This window comes from Arachis hypogaea, chromosome 8 (genome assembly GCF_003086295.3).
Source record: "Arachis hypogaea cultivar Tifrunner chromosome 8, arahy.Tifrunner.gnm2.J5K5, whole genome shotgun sequence".
NCBI lineage: Eukaryota > Viridiplantae > Streptophyta > Magnoliopsida > Fabales > Fabaceae > Arachis > Arachis hypogaea.
Genome location: NC_092043.1, coordinates 51,082,615 through 51,105,742, shown reverse-complemented (window position 1 = coordinate 51,105,742; position 23,128 = coordinate 51,082,615). Strand labels below are relative to the sequence as shown.

Below are 23,128 nucleotides of genomic sequence, written 5' to 3'. Positions count from 1 at the left end.
GAATATTTATTGCCATATTGGATGGTTGTTGTTGTTGTTTTTATTTTCACTAACCATGAATTTAAAATTTGAATATGTTTCTGTACATACTTCATACACCACCCTTTCCCTAGCACCTAACATATAGATTAATAGCTACACTTTGTCATTGTAATTATGTTAGTGATATAACAAATTAAAATATAATCATTAACTTGTATTTTCATTTTCATTTTTCTTCGTCTTTTAATGTTCTGATCTTAACCATTATATTTACAAGATTAAAGTTATGTACCCAAAAGGTGACATGGGATTGGCACGCGAAGAAGGGTACACAATGCAAACTAAAGAAGCATGTCACAAATTAAACAAGACAATATATATAGTAATGTCACCTAGAGAATCAAACAACACCACAACACTTTACAATTATTTTGCAGTAGCCTCATGCATCTTGATCGTGACATATCTTATACATTCTTTTTATAAACAATAAACTACTAAAATCGTACACCAAATTTTACTATATTAACAAAAATAATTTAAAAAAAATATTGACAACGAATAAATTTTTAAGAATTTTAAGAATGTAACAAAAATAATCAGATAAAATATATATATTCTCAAAAAATATTTTAATTTAATTTTTGTAAGTATTAATAGAAAAATATTTTTTTCATATCTAAAATTTAATGATTTTAAGTTAAATAATTATTTTTCGATTTTTATTCTGTGAACAACCAAATTTTTTTAGAAAATGAAAAAATCTAAAGATCAATTTTTTTTTCTAAATTTTTACATATACTTTCTAAATAGTTATCCAAATTCACAAGTTATTTACTAATTAAATATAAAAGTTCTTTGCTGTTATAAAAAAATATTATATTTTTTTGTCATGCTTTTTAAATCATTGAAATTATTTGTTTCTTGTATTGTTTAGAATTATTTATATTATAAGAATGAGCTTGTGATTGTTATTTTTTATAGTTTAACTGTTTACTAATTAAATACACCTTACTATAAACTAATAATGCCACCTTTAGCAGTTAAAAAAAATGGTACAAAGTATATATGTATTGGGGTAATATTTATATAGGGTTAAAGAAAGAAAAGCAAAAGGCAAAATAAAAGGGAAAGGGTCACGCTGAGGTATGGATCACATTTCCCTTTCTAGATCTTCTTTTATAACCTCTCCACTCCAACTTGGGTTTATGGTTTAATTTCTCCCCACCTCTGACATTTTTCTCTTTACTTTCATCACTCTTGTGGCCCATGCATTATTATTGAATTTGATTTTGAAAGCCAAAAATAATAATGGGACAAGCATCTTTATGCTCTATATTTTTCTTCAATTCTTGGTTTGCCACTACTCAACAATGAGAGAGAGAATACATATACATATTATATAGTAGTCTAATTCTCCAATGAATGATGTTGAAATAAAAAATGTGATTCGCACACCAAAATTAATTATTAATGTATTTGTGTATAAATAAATATGTAATTTAATTTATTTTTAATGTGTATTTATATTTCAATGTATTTTATACTGATAACTAATGTTTGTGACTGATTTTGATGTACACATAATATAATCGTGTTGAAATTGACCATATGCTTATGGTTATGAGGTTATCTCACTTTCTTGAAGAGAAAGTTTCTCAGAGAGTGGGTACAAAAAGGATATTGAACATATTGATTAGGGTTGAAATAAAGGAATCAAGCCTCTAAAATAAAGGAACTAGTAAAGTAAGAAATTAGGTTATTTTAAATTAAGATAGTAGAATTTATAAATGATAGAAGTTATAAATTTAATAGTGATCAATTTTTTACTTTATCATTTTATCAATCTCTTAATTTTAAAAAATTCAAATTCGAAATAAAACACATTGAATTAGATTATGTAACTATTACTTTTTTAAAAATTAAAATTATCATCAAAACTAAAATATTTACTATTGATAATATAGTAGTGACTACTTTTTCAATTATAAAAAAATAAATGACTAGCTATAAATGTACTCTATTTCTACAAATGGGAATTAACCCCATATAATAATATGATTAGAAGACAAGGTTATCTACTATTATCATATACTATACCTCATGGATGATTAATTATATTATGTGGCACTATTTGTGTTGGGGACTTAACTAACCAAAAATGTTGTCAATGTTCTTTTAACATCATAAAGTTTTTCTAACTAGTAGTACTAATGAAAGTGCAAAAATATATATATGCAATTAATATTTTATAATTTCAAAAACTAATAATCAATTTTCCTTCATTTCTTAATATAAGATTTTTTTTGTACAGAAGTAAGTTATTATTATTTTTTATTTTTTACAGTATTTCTTAATTCGATAAGTTAAAAATTAATCCGAAACAATACTGAATTTTATTTAAAGATTTATTGCTGACCAATAATAAATTATTTATTCTCTAAAATTTGATTAAGACAAATAACCCATCAACAACAAAGGCCTTTGAGTAAATGTTTAATTTAGTTTTCCACATTTGAATCAACGTGATATTATTCAATATTTTATCTTTGAATCATGTTTGTCTCTACCAACACTTTCTTCCCACTTTAACAGCTACCTAATGTGGAAGATGACATCATCAACTCGGTTGGAAGAAAAAAGCTTTGTTTGTTTTATGGAGGTACGATAATTACCAATAATATTTAGCAGGCAATAAAAATATCAATCTAACTCGTCTAAAATTATTTGTTTAATATTTATTAATTTTTATTAAAATAATTATAAAAACTTAAATATAACAAATATATAATTAAAAATATTATTTATATAAAATTTTAAATATTAATTTATATAAGATAATTTTAAATAATATAAGATAAAAAATATCAATACAAATTATATTTGGAGACACAAGAATAAATACAACATGGTCATTCTTCGAGCAACACTTTGGCACTTAATAACTATCTACACTATATTAGCTAGCACACATTTTTTTAGGATGTGTCTGATCACAAGACGAGATACCAAGCTAAAGATACAAAGATATAAAATTATATTTAACAATTGATAGATAAGATAAGATATAGATAAAAATATTGTATTTAAAGATACTGAATTAGTATATTTTATTTATAATTTATTTTTTATTATTTTTATTAATTTTTTATTATTATATTTTTCTTCTCAAATTTTTTGAATGAAGAAAATAAGAATAAATTGAATTTTCATAATTTGTTTTAGTTTATCACCAAATAAAATACAAAAAATATTAAATTTTGTATTATATTTATTTTTTGTGTTTTATTCTCAGTATTCTATCTTATTCTATTCTAAAAAATAAATACAGTCTTACGTACATTTTTGTAAAGACTAGTTTGATTTTTAAAAAATATATTAAATACCAAATTGATTCAAGTTTGAAAAATTAACTTAATTCAAATATGAAATTTTATGAATTAATTATTTAAACATTTACTTGATCATCTTTAGTTTTGTTGGATTCTTGCAAGTAATTGCTATAGGGATATGAGCTGCTATTTTTAATTCAAAGTACATCACCTCATTATCTTTTCTCCCAAAAGCTATTTTGTTTTTACTAATAATGGCTGTAATTATTATTGTTCATACTGACTTTCAAATGACGTGCCAGTTTCACAACCAATATGCTTTTTTTTTTTTACTAACCAATGTGCTTTAATTAAGATGTTAATTGATTTCTGTTTCTAATTAAAATGTCAAAGTGTTTCAATATATTCATGGATTTATCAAAATTTCGCTAATAGAATCAATAAAATAGTTTGTTATTTAAAACAAACATATTATTAATACATTAAAAATTGTCAACTATATATTTAACTTTTCCATAACTGATACCCTTAATTAGAATATTTATTAGCAAGGCTTGCTCAAACTTTAGTTAGATAATACGGTTAAGCATGGCGCAATTATAGCCAACTCGAGTGAAATTAAGGAGGATGACAGAATGATTTAAGGCCAAAATCTCTGTCTTAAACTAATTGAGTACTATGCTCTTCTTTCAGCAACCTAGCAGAAAAAAGCTTCAATTATGTAGTGTCATTAATTATTCGCAACAATCATATATTCAATTATCACAAAGTATGTCAAATTGGGCCTACTATTGAAACAGGTCAAAATAATCTGATATTTTGACATATTATTATTTTTTGAAAGACATGAAGATTTTAATCCGCAATTTCTAAGTGAGTATGAAAAGATTATATCAATTATAATTCATTGGCATTGTTATTTAAATTTGTATTCATATTTAGGTATTTAATTTATACACAAAAATATATAATTTGTAACTATATTTATCAGAGTTTGTATTCATATTTTGCATAATTTGCATCATAATTTTAGACTAACACTTGACAACAACAATAGTTTATACTTATATTTTTAAGTGTTTGCATACAAAAAATATATAATTAACACTCATATTTATCAGAATTTAATAATTTACACACATAAATCAATATAATTTACACTAAAATTTTTTAAAATTTACACACATAACTGATAATTTCGTATTTATGATAATCAAACGATGATCAAAATTGTAAAATATTGATGGTCACATAGAGTTTCTCTATTATTATAATTTATTACCATATCCAGTTTTTATTCAAAATAACCAAATAATTCGGCGATGTTTTTTTTATATGAAAAAAATATTTGTATTTTTATTGGAAATAGGATTATTTGTTATAATTATAAATAGATGAATTTTGTAGATAGAAAGTCAACACGTGGGAGCAGTGGCGGAACCAGAAATTTCATAAGAGGGGGGCCAATTAAATATAAAATATAACAAAAAATTAACAAAATATGATTTGTAGCATATATATCAAAAAAGTAATTATATTATATAAAAGTCAATGTTCAACTACATACTTTAAGATTTTGATATTTTTAAACTTGCTCGACGATGCTTCATGGAACTAAAATCATCAATTATCATCTCTGAAGTGAATTTTGAAGCAATTTCCTTTTCAATATATACAATCATACAATCTGCTAAAAATTCATCTTCCATCTTGTTTCGAAGCCTTGTTTTAATAATCTTCATAGCTGAAAAGGCCCGTTCAGTTGTTGCTGTTGTCACAGGAAGAGTCAAAACAAGACGAATTAATCTATCAATTAAAGGATATATATTTGATTTTCCTGTCTCTGTCAATTTTTGACACAATTCAGCAAGAGTAGACAAATTCTGAAAATCTGGAGCTTTAACCACATCAAGTTCATAATGTTGTAACTCATAATCCAATTGAATATTTTCTTGCTCAGAAAAATCTAAAGAATAGAAATTCTTTACAAGATTGCATATGTTGCAAACACTGAATAACTTGAAAGCATCTTTAGGATCTAGAGATGTACTCAGTATGAGGAGCTCGGTTGCTTGCTCACTAAATCTACTATTTAGCTCTTTCAATTGAAAATCTATCACGCTAGTAAAAATGTCAACACGATAGTGGTGTTCAACAGTGACAACATCCTTTTTACGACGAGACCGAATTATGTCACTAAAAGAAGCACCCATATCAGGTATCTGAATAGCATGATCATTGCAGAAAGAACTAACTTTCTCCAAAAGTGCTCCCCAACTACTATCTCTTAACTGTTGAATCAATGACTTTGTACTAGAAACCAGATGCATAGCATTCAAAATGTCTTGAGATTTTTGTTGCAATGCTTGACAAAGTTTATCAGTGATTCCCATGATTTCTTTCATCATATGCAAAATGAAAACAAAATCAAATGATAATAAAGATTTAAGAGCATAAGTAGCATCACCACGTTGAGAATATGTAGATCCATTAGTAGCCAAATCTTCCAGAACTGAAGTTGTTGCTCCAAACATACGTAAAAGGCTACAAATTGAGTTGAAGTGAGAGCTCCACCTGGTATCTTCTGATCTTTTTAATGTGCCAATTTGATTTGCTCCTCTTCCTGTTTCAATTTGATTAGTTGCAACTAAATGGGAAATTTCAGTTGCATAAGCAGATCGTAATTCATCATTGCGTTTGCAAGAAGAGCACACAACATTGATAATATTACTCAAACTTTGGAAAAAAGCATGAACATCAACAACTTCTTTAGCCGCAGCAACAAGAGCTAGCTGTAATTGATGAGCAAAGCAATGAACATAATATGCATAAGGACATTCTTGAATAATTAAAGCTTGTAACCCTTTCCACTCTCCACGCATATTACTAGCTCCGTCATACCCTTGACCTCGAACATTTTGAATGTTGAGATTGTGATGAGATAATGCAGAACAAATCTCTTGTTTTAGAGTAGCAGAAGTAGTATCTTTGACATGAACAACATCTATTAGCCTTTCTTTGACAAATCCATGCTTATCAACAAATCTAACAACAAGTGCCATTTGTTCTCTTCTAGATTCATCTCTAGCTTCATCAACAATCAAACAAAACTTTGCATTACCAATCTCATTGCGAATTTCATTTTGCACCTTTCTAGCAAAAACATGTAGAATTTCCTTTTGAATAGAAGGTGATGTGTATATTGCATTTTGAGGAGCATTATCCAAAACAACTGCATCCACTTCTTTATTGTAAGAAGCTAATAATTTTAACATTTCAAGAAAATTTCCTCGATTCTGAGACTCATGACTCTCGTCATGTCCCCTAAAAGCACAAGCTTGAAACGTTAACCATTTGACAGTATCAATAGAGGCTTTAAGACGCAATCTATTGCTTAAAACTTGTTGTGAGCTTTGCTTAGCCAATACTTTGTCAATGTGACATAATTGATTAAGCAAATCTTTACAAGACTTAACAGCAATATTATGAGGAGAATTAAGAGATTTACCCACATGAGATAAAAATGCACAATCCTTTCCATTATTCACTTTTTTCCAATTGCGAAATCCTCCTGATGTGAATGGACTTGATTTTCTAGAAAATAAATAGCATGGAAGACAAAATGCAGCATCCACTTCTGGCGAATATTCTAGCCAAGAAAAACTCTTAAACCAATGAGCTTTGAAACGACGAGGATGACTTTCTAGACCAGAAAGAGGGTACTCATCCATAATAAATTGATATGGTCCAAACTTTATGTATGCTCTACGGATTTCATCTTGTTGATTGATAGGATAATTCCAAATTTGCGGACGCTTTCCGGGATCACGCATCAATGTATCAATATTAACTTGATCTATTTCAGTCCTTGCTATTTTGGAAGCAGGGGGTTGAATATCTTGCTCAACAAGTTGTGTCACAGGTTGTTCAATAATATTTTGAACATTACTCAAAGAATCTGAAGCTGAATTTTGTTCATCATATATTCTCTCTTTTCTCTTGAAAAATGAGTGAATTGTTTTCATCTTTGACATTTTTAACTTAACTTGAACTATCTAACAAAAAAAAAAACAAAAATAATTGCATATATATTATTTTCTTAAAAAAAAATATTAAACCTATTGAGCAATAACAAATAATTTTAGAAACACAAATATATAATAACCAAAAATAAAGTTATTGATTTACCTGATTATTTTTTGTTCCAAGTCTCACAAAAAAATAATTCTATTGAGTTTTGTCCTCACTTCAATCTTTGAACACTGTCCATTATAAAAAAAAATAAATTAATTATTTTAAATAAATAATGTAAATAATACTTGACATTGTCATTAACTTAAAAAAAATTGAAATATACCTCTTTGAATCTTTGTTGTGCATTCAATGGTTAATATTTTGTTGTTCACTTCTCTTCAACGATTTTTCTTCGTATGTCTTGTTTTGGTATGGAAAGAAAATTAGAATGAGAAGAGTAGAAGGCCAAAAGTTTGGGAATCACTAAAAGAGAGAGAAAAGTGGCGCTATGATAGTTTGAAACAAATATTTGAAAAATGTACTAGGGTTACTTTAATTAATAGTATGGGCTTGGGCTAGTATAATAGAACCATTTTTATTAATTATTAGAATGGGCTATTTGTTAACAAGAGCAACAATAATTCAAATATCTAATACATAATGCAGTTTTTAGTTTTTTTAATTTATAAAATTTTGTAAGTTATATTTTTTTAATATTATATATAAAAAAATTTAATATTATTAATTATTACTATTTACTATTTTTTTAAAAAAAATTTGGGGGGGACCATGGCCACCTTAGGTCCCCCCGTGGATCCGCCACTGCGTGGGAGAACGTATTGTAAATTTACAACACATGGGAAAGTGTGTTAAACACGTGGTAATATTTTCTGATCAATACATAAAAGCGTATTGAATAATTTTTGCAATACTATAATACATTTCAAATATCAATATTCAACTAAAACATTATCTTTATTTTTATATTAAAAATAATTTCTGAATAATTCACCCAAAAGTCCAAAACAATAGAACGAAAGAAATGGAAACAAAATCCTTGCTCGAAATTAAATTCAATATAATATCATATGCGTTAAATATATAATCAGAATTGGAGTTACATAATATAACATTATTAATTGCAATTAATATGGTGCTTTTTTTTTTCAAGATTACAGTAGATTGCGGCAGTTTTAAATTGTTTCAAAGTTCAGCTAAAGAAAAGAAGTTAAGAACACATTTTAGCTGCGACAGCAACCGCTGCAATCTGGAAGGAGTAAATAAATTACATTGCCATAAAAGTTTAGTGCACCTTTTTCAGAATTTGTCATGTGGGGGTGACATGTGCCATCAGTGATTTTCAATTTGAGATTGTAGATCTTCCTCGAAAACCCCTTTTCCACCGTTTGCTCCTAACAACAAAGAATTTTTTTATATATATTTCGATCTTATGATAAGATATAATAATTATAATTATTACTGCCTCCTATGACCTAATCAAGATATTTATTTTATATTTAGATTTTAGCATGCATGAACAATAACCACTCAAAAGCAATCATGCACGTAAACAACACAAAAGTAGCTTAAATTTCTGTACATGAAAGAAACTCATCACCACTTAAAAATTAAAAATCAATTAAACATGAGTAATAATTTCAATAGTGCAGTAAAGCATTTTTATATACATAATTTCTCTTCAGAAGTAAATAAAAATTCAATAGGTTATATTAGAATCCATCCTATTATAAGTGACGGACATAAAAAATTTCTTAAAGCTCTTTCTCATAAAAACAAATATTGATTTTACTTTCTGCATTAATTAAAAAAAAAATCTCACTTTTTTGAAAGAAAGTAATGTCGCCTACACACTTGAATTCAGAGATTAAACTAATTAAGTAGTGTTACCTATTATTTGTCTACATATACTTTAGTGTTTTTGGCAAATTAAAGTTTTTAAGAGTGAGAATGACGCGACAAACCCTCATAGTGGTGTCTTTGTGGGTCAATGATTCAATTTAGTTTGTTTGAAAACTGAAAAAGTGACAAACAAGAGACAAGAAAAAGCTAATAAAAAAAATTTAACCCTTTATTTTTAAAAGAAAATTGGAGATAGTAATAAATATAGTTGTAAAAATCGAACTGAACTGACCGATTCAATCGAAAAACCAATGAACCGAATCATAAATCGATTTGGTTTGTTTTTTGGACCGTTTAAAAATAAAAATCTGTACAAAACCGCTTAAATCGATAAGAACCGACAGAAATCAATTCAACTGGTTTGGTTTGGTTGCCAAACTATGGTGCTCCGCATTATCATTATGCCACCGTGTTTCTCAACATTTTTAATGATAAAAACTAATTATATAGTTAACTCTTGAATTAAATAATTTTATAAATATTTAATTTAAATTTAATTTTATATTCTCTATTTTTTTGAATTAATTATATTTTTAATTATGTACTATATATTATTAATAGAAATATAAATTTTACTAAAATTTTATTAATTTATTTTATCTATTTCAATATTAGTGTTATGATTAAAGTTATCTGTTTTGATACTAGTACTAGTACTGAAATTTACTAATACTATAAATTGTTATTCTTATTATATCAAATTAAGATACTAGTATAGTTTTATTAACTAATTTTATGTCTATTTTTGTATTAATTATCTATTTTATATTTTTTATTTACATAAAACCAATTTTACCGATTCAATCAATAATTTATTAGTTTAATTAATAAATCAATAAACCAGTAATTTAAATGATTTGATCATTAGTTCGATTCTTACCACTATGGTAATAGACAAAAGATTAGATGTTGCAACATTTATATTTATAGTATATGAAGTATCTCACAAAGACCGGAACCTAATAATAAACTAAGTAGACAGCTTCAAACGAGTTAGTAAATGTACACCAAAAAGATTGAATTGAGTTTAATGTAATTGTGATGTTAAACAGACATATATGTATGTATGTATTAATAATTTGTGATTGATTTTCAGTACTTTAATTTCACTCTTGGTAAAGAAAGCATATATATGAATAACACAGCAGATTGGTAGTAGAAAATAAAATGAAGAGGTGGGTGTGGTAGGTCAAAGGTTGGTCACATGATGTCACTGTCCAATATTTGTAGATCAAGCAGCCTCCTCATTATACAAGTGGGGATCCATCCATGTTACACTTTGCTTTATAATTAGACTCAACTATTTACTTTCCATTGCATATGAAATTCATTTTTATGTAAATGTCACACCTAATAAATTAATTCAAAGATATGAGACTAATGAATATTAGTTTCGGCATGCATTTCTCTTTCTTTCTTTCTTATGTTGTCTTATTTCTTTTTTTATTATTAGTGCGTGGGCCAAATTTCGTAATGTATTATTGACTATTTTGCTTCCCCTATTATTGCCTAAACCTGACACAAAATGTCAAGTGGTTCGTTTAATTTCAATTATTTAATTATAATTTTTTTCGTCGTCTACAGTATTTTTTAATTCGTGAATTTGAGTTTTATTTAAAAAGAGTAATGCTACGTATATATCAAAATCAGCCACATAAGTCAGTTATCCATATAAAATACATATTGAAATATAAATATATTAAAAATAAATTAAATGACGGATGTATTTATAGACAAATATATTGGTGACCAATTTTAGTGGCTGATTTTGGTGTATGAATAACATCTTTGATTTAAAAATTTGTTTTTGGCAAATGAATTCCTGCATGTCTAAGTTAGGATTCAAACTTTCGATATTTGCTTAAACAGACAAGTGAGTTAACAATTCGACCAATCCAAATTAATTTTATTGTTTTATAATTTAAAAATCACTCTTGGGCTCTGATCTTGAGTGTGAACTTATGTATTATTAATATAGCCTAAATGGTGGATTATTCTGAAGACAAAATTAGTTTCCATGGCCAGCTTGGATTATTGCCACTAAGTATTTCAAATTGCATATTCATATATATTTGAAGAGCAAAATGCTAGGGAACTAAAAGGGTATTAGCCAAAAATCAGCTAAATACCTTTGGGTCAATTTAAAGAATGTTTCTTTTTCATACTAAATGGATGTTTTTTTATATATTTTTCAAATTTTTTTGTATTGCAAACGTGAATGTTTCTATTTCTTTAAGAATTTCATTTTTTTAATTTTATAGATATTTAATTATTTTTATTAAAATATAATTAGATGTTTCTTTTATTAAGTATCAGGATGCTTTTTTTTCATATTAAATAAATGTTTTTTTATAATTCTGTAATTATATAGTTTACAGTCTCTTTAATCATCAAAATGGCACCTAATATCCTAAAACACAGAAAGCAAAGTTCTGCAACAAACCCCCTTCTACAACAACACACAGTCTCACACACTGCTAAAACCAAAATTCAAATCAAATCTCTCAGCCAACTAAATTCCGTTCACCATTTCCACCAACCTCTACAAAATAACCACTCCACAATTTTGGATCCATCCGTTATCGCCTTGTTCGATTCGGTATATGCATTGCTGCTCTAACACGTGCGCTGTCGTTTCAACGGTTTGAATTTTGATCTGGGAGGCTTTTACGTACCTCCAAAGCGCTGCGTGGTTGCTCCCACTTTCTCAACTTTTTCATGCATTGCCTCTGCAACATATCTTTGCGCCGATCTGCTGCATTTGCTTTTCTTGGTATTATTTTTATCTTGTTTTCATTTCTTGAGGAATTGATCGATGGAGGGAGAGATTTGTGTGTGTGATTGTTGGAGGTGGATAGGTAAATGTGACAGAGGAGAGGAAGGCTTTTATAGGTTTTAATTAGGTTTAATTTTAAATTTTTAAATTTTGAATTTTAAAAATTTAAAATTAATTATTAATATAAATTAATGTAGTTTTATTTAGTTTTTGGCTGATAACCTTTTGGTTCTATATACTTTTCCATATTTGAATTCATGCATATTCCAACTACACTCTTTTAAGTATATGATTTATATATGACTCTTATATTCTCCTAATTAGTATTGTCAAAAAAACTGAATGATAATTGCGATACCAATAGTTGTTTTTTTATTTTTATTTTTTTCTAATAACTTCCTTTTGTTGAAATAATGTTACTAAGTAGTACCAATTTAGTTACAGAAACTTTATTGAAACATTTATTCCCCAGAAAAGGGACCATGCACATATATAGCCAAGTGTGTTGAATTCTATGGACATGAAAATCATTGTAGATTTATAGTTAGTTGCCCTGAATAAATTGATAAGATTTTGACTTCAACGTTCAAATTTTTACGGATAAAAGTAAATTGAATTAAGTTTTCTTGTGATAAATTATCCATTTGAAGTTAGTTGGAGTTGTGATTCTAGAATAAGTGACGTCATTTATTAAATATTATACATATTATCTAAATTTTTCACAATTAATTTATTTTTAAATGAATACTCCACTCAATTTCTAACAATTATTTCAAAAAAATTATGAGATTTAAAAAAAAAATACGTGGCTCGGTCTCTTATTTTTTTGAGATTGATTAATTTTTGTGCCAAAAAAATTAACATTATTTTTTTGACACAATGACTAATTAGTTTCATAAAAATAAAATTTTAAAATCAGATTGATTTTTTTTATTAAGAGTCTCGTTGTCAGAAATTATTTAAAAGTTTATTTATTTATTTTTTATATAATAGCTTCGTATAGTTTTCAAGTTTAATATAATGTAATAAATTTATAATATTATTCAGTTAGATATTTAATTTTTATTCACATATGATGATCTGTGATTCATAAAATAAAAGTCTGTATTGCTTTCAAGAAATGCATTTTCCCAATAATTTTTTATTTTATTTAATATATTCAATCATCATTCACTGACCAATGCATGATCGACCACGAGATGTACTTTATTTAAAAATAATAATAAAAAATCTCACATAGAAAACCTTAGCGAATTAAAAAATTCAATCGAAGCCAAATTGTTTGGATTAAGACAAAGATGTTATGTGAAACCAAATCATATATATGGCCAATGTTAGTTCACACTTCATCCGGCGTTGACTCCATTAACACACGGAAATCAAAGTTTCACACTTTTGGTCAACAAAAATATTATTTATATATTAAAATTAACTACTAAAATTAATCACTAATGTATTTATATATAATTATACGTATAATTTAATTTATCTTTAATATATATTATATTTTAATATATATTTTATATTAATAGCTAATTTTAGTAACGAATTTTAATATACATATAACATTACACGTTAACAAAAATATTCCACTATGAAACATCCAAAATTGTATTAGTACTTCTTCCAATATATTCTTCCTTTCTTTTATTATTTTTTTATATTATTAATCGGCTAATAATGCAACTGAAAATGATTAATTGTATTGAGGGAATTATATGTTGCAGCCTACAACTAGAGGGGTACGGTGGTCAAAAGTCAAAACACTGACCAAGGAGAATAAAATTCCAAGTTGGCCTCCACGGGAACTTGGATCAACCTTTTAAAACTTTTTAATTTTTATTTGCTTGATTAAATTTTATTTTTATATAGATGAAAGTATGTGTTTTCTTTTAATATTTTAAGTTTTGAGAAAAATCATTTCTGACATGATGATTAAAATTTTTAAAATGATCTAAAATTCATCTTTAAAATTAAAGTGAAATGTCAATGTACTAAGTTGAGTCATATATGGCAACAAGAAGTTGCACAAAGGTGCCTGGTGTGTGTTAAATTTTATGTTCCAGTTAGGGATTGCAAGTGGAGAAGTCCGTCCCGTCCCGAAAATTTCATCTCACTCTGTTTAATGGCGGACTGACGAGCTAAACCCGTCAAATATATTTTTTTTAACTATTAACTAATATATATAAAGGCATAAAAGAATCTCTTATGTTTTTTATTTTTTTATTTTTAACTATTATAATTTCTAAAGATATATTTTTTTATATTCACAAATATTAAAGTCTTTGTAAATATAAATATCTAATAAACATAATTATAAACTAAGTTTTCATCTAAAACATAATTATAAATATTATCTCCAAAGCAAAATAAACATAATCCAAAACATAATTATAAATATTGTCTTTAAAACAAAATAAACATAATCCAAAACACTCAATTTTTATCTTCATTCATTTGTAAATTGGGTTGGGAGAAGTTGAATTTTGAAAAAAAAATTGTAAAAATACCCATTGCAAAAAAAAAACTAAGCCCAGCGAAAAAATCTGCTCCGCTCCGTCAAAACCCGCGATTTAAGCGGTGCGGGTTAGACAGATTTTTGTTATTTAGTGGTACCAATTTTCTAACCCGACTCGCCTTTTGACAAGTTACGTGAGCCAGCGCGGCGGCCACCCCTAGTTCCACCATTGTTGAGAAGGATGTTCAAGTTTAACACACGAACATCGTCATTATCACCGTTATCTTGTGTCTCCGAAAACCTATCTTGGCACTCTAATTGGATGGTGACTGAATACAATCTCCTAAAGTTTTTTATAATAATAATAAAACCGGAAAACTTTTTAAGTATTTAGAAATCAATATGCACTATTAGTATGAAAGATCATCCATATATATATGTATAAACGTAATTAAATGAGCACGTAAAATTTTTTCGGTAATATCAAAATTAAACCCATAACTTTTATTATCTTAGGGTGAGTTTAAAAGTCGAAAATTGCAAGTATACTTAACATGTAAAATTGTGTCTGAAATTAAAGATAAGAATATAGGATAGGCTGTCTTAAGTTAAGATGTAATTTTTATTTATTTATTTTCACTTTTTTTCATTTCAAGATGTAGACATAAAATAAAAGAAATGCAATATGTTTGTCCTAATTATCAAACACTGCCTTACAAACTAAAAAGTATTAATATTATGAGTAATTAGGATAATTAGGATGAACATTGATTCCTCAAGAGTTGAGATACATGATCAGAATCCAATTTTAGTTAATGTTACAGAAACATTAGGATCAATCAAGCAATAATTCTACTAGGGTTCGTTTTTTTTTTTCCTAATCCTCTTAAAAAGGGCTTCTACTGATCCCATCGGCAGTGCAACAAGATAAAAAGTAGTTTGTCAACTTCTATTTGTAGCCTGTATAAGCTTCTTTTAAATTGAGCCCAAGTAAGTTCAACCCAACAACAATGCCCCCTTCTTGTTAGTCCATTTAAAATTAGCTAAACAGTAACAAAAATTAGAATTAAAACTTCAGAAGTTCTGTATTTGTTTGGGGCCACAAAAACCATTTCCTTTTCTTTTTTCTTATTTCTAGTTTTTGGGGGACTACCGGCCGCAACCGATAAGGATGAACAAAATACCAAAATAGATTTATCCAAACACGTAGTAGATAACTTTCAAGGGAAAGCAACCTTATCCAAAGTTAGAATGCAATACAACTTCCCCTTTTTGCTATAGTAGTGTGCCTTAATAGATTTACCTACTTCACTGTGTGAACTGTAAACTATTATTTCATATAGGTATAAATGGCAACGCAGAATACGCCATAACAACAAGCTTTTAAGAAGGTAATAGATTTCCCGGAATTTAGAAAAACAATATCAAGCATAAAAATTTTAAGAGGGTTTCTGTCACATCCATAAACAGCTTTAGTAAGACTAGTGACTAGTCTGAGCAACCTCAATAAATCCAAGTGTAGAACAAGACCATACAAAAATATCTTTGCTAATAACATAAAAACGCTAGTTCTTTGGACCAATATCCTTCAGGGCACAGATCTGCTCCTCTCCCATGGCAGACATCACTGACACAACAAGGTCCTTACCCTCAGCAAATCCATCCTTTATCTGCATACACCACCAAAAAATGTTATATACCCAGTTAAAATACTGAAAAACAAATCAACAAGAATAAACAGTAAATTACATTCTCCTCCCATGAAATTAGGTGATATTACATTCAACCTAACCTCTTTGCTGAATGTCATATACCTTAAATCCTAGGAAAAGTTAATGCATTCTTGAACCAAACCCCATGGAAAACAAGGTATAACTTCTGGCAGAATGTGAATCCAAACAGAAAAGGCAATAAACAAACCTGAGTAAGCAGACTATCATCAGTGGGGAGTCTCAGGTCATCCTTAGTGTTGCCGTTTTCAGTAAGCAGGCTCACCTGTAACATCATTCGAGCAAAGCATTCAGACAAATGGAGCAAGATTATCAGAATAGGAATTAAAACAAGTGAAGTAAACATAAGTAGCAACTCACAAATCCATCCTCAGAAATATCAATCAACTGGTAGTCAGTACGATTCACATGGGGAACCTGCAGCACAAAAAGATAGCATAGATTTCATTCCAGTACGAGTTCTTCCAACTTTTAGTTATCAGCGAAATTCAAGAATCGAATGCACATGAAACATAATTACTAGATTCGTACATCACAGTTGTGGGAGGAGGGCACGATATCTTCGAGCTTCTTGGCAGTGAAAATATCAATTCCAACAAAGTGGCACTTAGCGTGACCGTGCTTACCGGTCTTGGAGGTTGAAACTTCAACAACCTGTTACGAAGAAGAAAACAATTGTAAGCATCAATCAGTGACTTGTGAAGGAGACTACACCAAATTCTTCCAATCAACAATAGCTGCTAAATTGTAAAATCAAAACACGAATCCCTAGCTACTTAAACAGGTTCAACAAATTCAAACTCAGTATCGAACACCACATACACATAAAGTCAGTGTTTGAGAACTTTCATCAAACAGCTTATACTCGAAAAGAAATTCGAGGTTTAAAAAACCGATTAATTCACCAAAATAAGTATTCACCAAACATGATTCAAATATATATACCTAATTCTAACTCAACAACGCGAAAAACGAAGAAAATACAACAGATCTCAATTAGTGAAACGATGAATAATTTAGGAAATGAGGTAATATAAGAATCAAACACGGAACGAACAAACAGCATGTGAATCATTTGATGAAAAGCAAAATCGAAGGAATAATTCGATGAGAAGCAGGTATATTTTAAGAATTTATGAGTTGAATGAAGAAAAAGAGAGGGGACCTTGCAGGGGCGGCCCTTGATGACGATGTAACCGTTCTTGCGGATGGTACCGGCTTGCTGTGGATAGGTCTTGGAAGCTCCGGCGTCGGCCTTGGACTCGAAGTGGTGCTCCTCGTCCGACATGGTGATGACTGGCTCCGATTTGACTCACTCACCGATTCGACTCGGGTAACAGAAAGGTGAGTGTGTGTAATGAGTGTGAGTGTGGCGGAGAAGGCGAAGACGATAGCGATTTATTTATATCTCACGTCTCCCACGCGCTCTTTCTCGCTCATTCCAGTTGCGTGTGTCTTTTCTTCTCTCTCTCTCTGCTTTTCTTAACCTACTACTAGGGTTCGTTTAGTATTTTTCTTCAATTTTTTTATAACAATTTTTTCAATTTAATTGACATATACTATGCCCTATCTTTTTCATTTTTTCGTCAAACTCCACCTTATTCTAATTGAACATGATAACATAACAGAAGGTTAAGTCAAATATTAGTTTTATAAAATTACAAACAAGCATTACTTTTATTAATTATATGATAAAGGAGTGCTACGGTTAGCAATTTTTGTTATTTGTAGTTATTAAATAGTTATTAATGATGATTTTAATAGTGTGAAATTTTATGTATTCAATAATACAAAATTACTCACTTTTTTTGTTAGTTACATGTTAGTCAGAATTCAATAAAATTACTATCCCTAAACTTTCTTTTATATGATATTCCTATAATAAAATTATTCATTAATATATTTATATATAAATATATATATATAATTTAATTAAAAATAAATATATATTTGATGTGTATATAACATAGTCATACTTTTATATATTTATAGTCGAATATAATATTTTATTCTAAATTATTAATGAGAGTAGTTTTTAAATTACGTCAATTTAATTTTTGAAATTTTAATTGTTTTTATCTAATCTCTAAAATTTATAAGTGTAACTCATATAATTTCAAAAATAACTTTTAACAAATAAACATTAATAGAATAATGACATTAGCATTTAGATATCAAAATAAAATTTGTAAAATGATGTAATATTTTTGGTGTTCAAATAGTTAAAAAACGAAGTCCTATGACTTGATTTGAGAGGAAAAGTTTTAATAAATTTCATTTACAATTTTTTTTTGAATTATTTAAATGTGAAAACTAAAATAACATTATTTTAAAGAGTTCAACATAGTATTTAATTGTCCATATTAACATTCTGTGAAACATCTATATGTCAAAAATTATTTTAGAGATTAATATAAGTTATGTTTATATTTTAAAAACTAAATAAAGATAATTAAAATTTTAAGAATTGAGACTCGCTTATAACTTTACAGATAAAAATAAATATTATTTTAAAATAATCTCTATCATTTATCAAAGACAATGTTATTTTAAACGAAAAAATTGATTCGTTAAAAAAATAACAATAATAATTAACAAATAATTTATTATTTATTTTTTACTAAAAACATGAAATTTTTTATAAAATAAATAAAGACCAAATTAAATATTTACTACAAAAATTTTGTTATATGACTCAAAAAAGTTATAACTAAAATATTTTTGGAAAAATGAAAATAATGTACATTTCAAACGACATAGAAAAGATAACTATAAAATTGTGAGGTTAATTAAAAATTTGATTAGTTTTAGAAAACAAAATTTATAATAGTAGATAGTTTTAGGTAATTAACTTCTAACTTGTTATACTTTTTAAATTTCTCAGATTATTATACTTTTGGAGGAGATTAATTTTGATTCTTTATACATGGCTAAAAAGGCTTTAAATTATTATTTCTTAATCACATATAAAGTTTTTAAAATAATTGTTGGTTGATCTTATGCAAAAATTATAATATTTTTTCCGATTGTCTCGGACGAAGGGGTGCCTATAATTTCCCTATAATGTATAATAATATGTGATTAACTATTTTATGTTAATCACATTTTCTTTTTGGTTTTTTATTCTTTTTGGTGTGTTCGTGCTTATCTCTGAAGAATCTTGATGTGGACCCAAGATGTTTGTGGACTGTTAATTTTGTTGGGATTGCACCCTTTGATCTCTCTTTTCATGAAAAAATGGAAAAAGGAAAACAGCGTCGGTTTGACGCGAATAGGCAATCATGGGCTTAGACTTTTGATCCAAGACTTTGTTCGCGAAAAAAGTATATTCAGATTTTTAATGATCTAAAAAAAATTACAAAATAAAATTATAAATTACATAAATATCTTTATTTTTTTTCTCTTTTCACATCTTCTTTTTCTTTATCTGCTGACAGACTCTATGAGTGATGGTTCTGACCACTGCCACTTAACAGTGGTGACGACGACCACTGCAACGATTCCTGCTTTTCTTCTTTGTCGCAATTCTTTCTCCCTCACTGAACAGCACCGACGGCGACGAATCTCTCTTCCTCATGTTCGTTTTTTGACTTGACGGCAACATCTCTCTTCCTCACTCCACAGGCAGCGACGGCAAGACGCGTATGAACAACGGCGAGGACGGCGCACGCAGAGACGGCTTGCAAAGATGACAGCGACGGCAAAACGCGGATAAACGACGACGAGGACGGCGCACGCAAAGGTAGCCCGCGAAGATAACGACGACAGCGGCTCCTCGTGGCGATCGTGCTCCACAGACGGCAAGACGCAGATGAACGGCGGCGCACGCAGAGGCAGCCAGTGAAGATGACGACGACGGCAGCTCCTCGTGGCGGTCGTGCTCCTCCTTTCAGCCAGCGGCGAGAGGGAATGATGGAGAAAAGATAAAAAGAGAGGACAAAAGACAAAAATATAATTTTAAAATAGAAGTATTTGTAAAAATATTTAAATATATATATAATTATTATATTATTAATAGAAGTTTTAAATTTGAGCCATTGATTCAAAAATTCAATGACCATGATTTATAGAGAATCTTGAACCATAAAAGTCTTAAAAACACTTTTTTCATAGAAAAAAGCTTCTTGATCCAAAATACAAAAGAATAAACTATTAAAAAATTGAATCTTGTCTTATAAATGCAATAACTTATTAGTCAATAATAAATTCTTAAATGAAATTCAATATCACGACGAATTAGTCATTAACTTATAAAAAAAACAAAAAAAGAAATTTGAACATCGTAAATATGTAATAATTATAATAGATTTAAAGTACATTTTATACATATATCAACCTATTACCAGTACTAAATACTTAAATAAAATTTTGATTTACAATATATTAGTACTTGAAGAACACATGTTAAATTCATAAATTAAAAAAAATAGAAATTTTTTTTTGTTAAAAATATAAAAAATTTAAAATTTTTATTATATTTATTTTATATTTATTAAATAATAATATTTAATTTTTTAATAATAATAAATTTGTCATACGTTTTTAGAATACATATCAACTAAATCCATATAAAAAAGGCAGAAATATTTTAATTATAAGCATAAATTGGTGTAATTCACCAATGTGTTTTTCCCTTAATGTATCAGCCTCTTGGTTGACGCAGGTATTTACTTTGCAAAAAAGATAAGCTTATTAAGGTATTACTATTATGGTTACGGATAAGAACAAAATCCTTTTCTATATTAAAATTGAAAAAATATTGTGTCTTTTTGACCGATGACACCGAGGCCATGCGAAATTTCAATTGGAGTTTTACTTCAAATGATTCTGATTTCATCGTGCAAAGCAAAGTACTTTCCCTTGAATTTACCGAATTGCACATACCATAAATAAAACTTTGCTACCAATATTCAATTCCATCCTTCAACATTAATATTTCACTCTCATCTATTATAGCTGCATTAGCATTACCTTCTTCCTTTTTCGGGGAAAATAATGAAATTACAGGTATCCATTTATTTTATTGAACTTTATTGTTTCCCATTTTATTTATCTTATCTTGTTTTTTTTTTGGTGTATTTATATTTTTAATACAAATATTATGGGTGAACAAGAGGTGACAGGGGAAAAATATATCTGCCCAGGAAGAGTAAGTTAAGATAAGATTGAGAGAATTAAAGGATTGATTGATTAGGGATATTAATGTTTCATTATAATTAGTAAATACTAATTAATTATTAACCATTTATATTTATTTGTTACTACCTTCTATAAAGTAAAATTTCTATTATAAATTTAATATCGTGAATTTCAAAAAAAAATCACTTTTATTCTTACATCCAAATTATATAAAAAACATCTAAATTACATGAAAAAAAACGTTCAAGTCAAATAAAAAAAATTCAAATCATATTAAATTCTTTCAAAAGGGGAGCATCATGAAGTTGGGAGCATCATGAATCAATAATCTTAAACACATAAGAATTTGCTTCGATTAATCACTTATAAGTAGATGAAAAACTTATAGAAAAAATTTCAAATATACTAGAAAATGCTGGTATTCCAGTTGTTTTAATTGTTGATTTTAATTAATATATATTATATATTTTTTTTATAATTCAGGTCAACGGTTAAAATAATTAGAACACCGGTGTTTTCGGTACACTTAGAAACTCTTCCAAATTTATAATCATTGGCAAGAATGTAAGTTTCACTTAGAATTTTTTTTGTATATAATGGTGAAATTGGTCATTTCTCAAAAAGAGCTAACTTTATGAATATTAATGTGTTGGTTAGATTGAGTATGAAAAGGAAATTGAGAAGTTGTCAAAGGAACTAGAGAAGAGCAAGTTGGAGGTAGAAGCAAAGCATGAAGCACATATGCAAGCAATGCTTAGGCTTGAACAGAGCCAAAAGATGACTTATGAGATGTCCACATTGATGAAGAAGTGTGACACTCACAAAAATAAGTACATCAAGGAGTGTATGGAGGCAAGAGCTCGCATACACGAGCTCGAGTCGCGAGCGCAAGTGGAACTGCCGGAGGAAAAGAGCGATGAAGAACAACATATTACAATATCTTTGAAAGAGTACAAGTCCTTGGTTGAAGAGGCTAAGAAGGAAAATAGTGAAGTTGGAAGCCATTTAGAGCTAGCATTGTTGAAAAAGGAATTGGAAGATGCAACAATGAAAATTGTAGAGCTAAAAGGTGAATGTGAAGAAGCTCTAAATAGGGTTAAATTGGTTGAAAAAGAGAAGATGGCATTGGAGGAAAAGTTGAAGAGACAAAGGGAACATAGGCATAGAAAGAGGGCTGCACTAGCTGCACTTAGAGAGGTATCTACACCTCAACATTTTGGTGCTTCCACATCTTATGGAACACCTAAAGTGTGCCAACCTTTAGGTAAAGTTCTCAATATTAAGTCCTTGTAAAAGGAACTCTTTTATATAATGTCAAATTATTGTATTTGTATATTTGTGTCTAGTAATAGGATCAACAGTTTGATATGTTTTTGTTATATATATGTATGTATCTTATTAGAAAAATAGTAGATGGTCAAGGAAATATGGCTCATCCATAATAGCAAATTTTGGTGCTTACTATTTCTTTGTAATTTAATCCATTTTAACTCATGTAATTAAGAGTAATGCTATATATCAAAGTTTTTTATGAATTTTAATTTTTGTTAAACGGTAAGACTTGTAGTCATGCAACTTATAACTGATGTTAGACCAATTTAGTTAAATTTGGTTAACAAAAACACTTAAATGTGTAATATTATTCTATAATTAAAGGATGTATTATTCGACTTAAATGCTAGATAGGATCGACATATCACTTCCATTAAAGCATATTATTTTGAATTCAGATATTTTATTTTATTTAATTCAGTAATTATCCAAATTAATTCTTAAG

General features: G+C 28.0%; 3 protein-coding genes across 3 annotated transcripts; 1 reads left to right on the top strand and 2 right to left on the bottom strand.

Annotated features, from left to right (window-relative positions):
• Window positions 1-3,990: 3,990 nt before the first annotated feature.
• LOC112705496 (uncharacterized) lies at window positions 3,991-7,772 on the bottom strand. The gene is made up of 3 exons (XM_025756320.2): window positions 7,672-7,772; window positions 5,303-7,576; window positions 3,991-4,011 (listed from the first exon to the last, which is right to left on the bottom strand). The coding sequence occupies exons 2-3, from the start codon at window positions 7,346-7,348 to the stop codon at window positions 3,991-3,993; spliced, it is 2,067 nt and encodes a 688-aa protein (XP_025612105.2). The 5' UTR covers window positions 7,349-7,576; window positions 7,672-7,772.
• An 8,091-nt stretch (window positions 7,773-15,863) lies between these two features.
• On the bottom strand, window positions 15,864-17,835 carry LOC112708211 (eukaryotic translation initiation factor 5A-2). Its single transcript, XM_025760388.2, has 5 exons — window positions 17,378-17,835; window positions 16,744-16,866; window positions 16,573-16,629; window positions 16,403-16,477; window positions 15,864-16,152 (listed from the first exon to the last, which is right to left on the bottom strand). Exons 1-5 carry the CDS (start codon window positions 17,498-17,500, stop codon window positions 16,048-16,050), a joined length of 483 nt encoding a protein of 160 aa, XP_025616173.1. The 5' UTR covers window positions 17,501-17,835; the 3' UTR covers window positions 15,864-16,047.
• A 3,306-nt stretch (window positions 17,836-21,141) lies between these two features.
• On the top strand, window positions 21,142-22,699 carry LOC112708499 (uncharacterized). Its single transcript, XM_025760640.3, has 2 exons — window positions 21,142-21,219; window positions 22,009-22,699. The coding sequence occupies exons 1-2, from the start codon at window positions 21,208-21,210 to the stop codon at window positions 22,642-22,644; spliced, it is 648 nt and encodes a 215-aa protein (XP_025616425.1). The 5' UTR covers window positions 21,142-21,207; the 3' UTR covers window positions 22,645-22,699.
• The last annotated feature ends 429 nt before the right edge of the window (window positions 22,700-23,128 follow it).

Bases quoted from the DNA above. Each gene is read 5' to 3' on its own strand.
- LOC112705496 (XM_025756320.2), bottom strand. From the start codon at position 7,348: ATGTCAAAGATGAAAACAATTCACTCATTTTTCAAGAGAAAAGAGAGA. The intron at 4,012-5,302 runs GTAAAGAATTTC...TTTTTCTGCTAG, and splicing joins TTTGCAACATATGCAATCTT to GTTGCTGAAAGAAGAGCATA.
- LOC112708211 (XM_025760388.2), bottom strand. From the start codon at position 17,500: ATGTCGGACGAGGAGCACCACTTCGAGTCCAAGGCCGACGCCGGAGCT. The intron at 16,867-17,377 runs GTCCCCTCTCTT...TCTTCGTAACAG, and splicing joins TCAAGGGCCGCCCCTGCAAG to GTTGTTGAAGTTTCAACCTC. The intron at 16,478-16,572 runs GTGAGTTGCTAC...ATGATGTTACAG, and splicing joins ATATTTCTGAGGATGGATTT to GTGAGCCTGCTTACTGAAAA.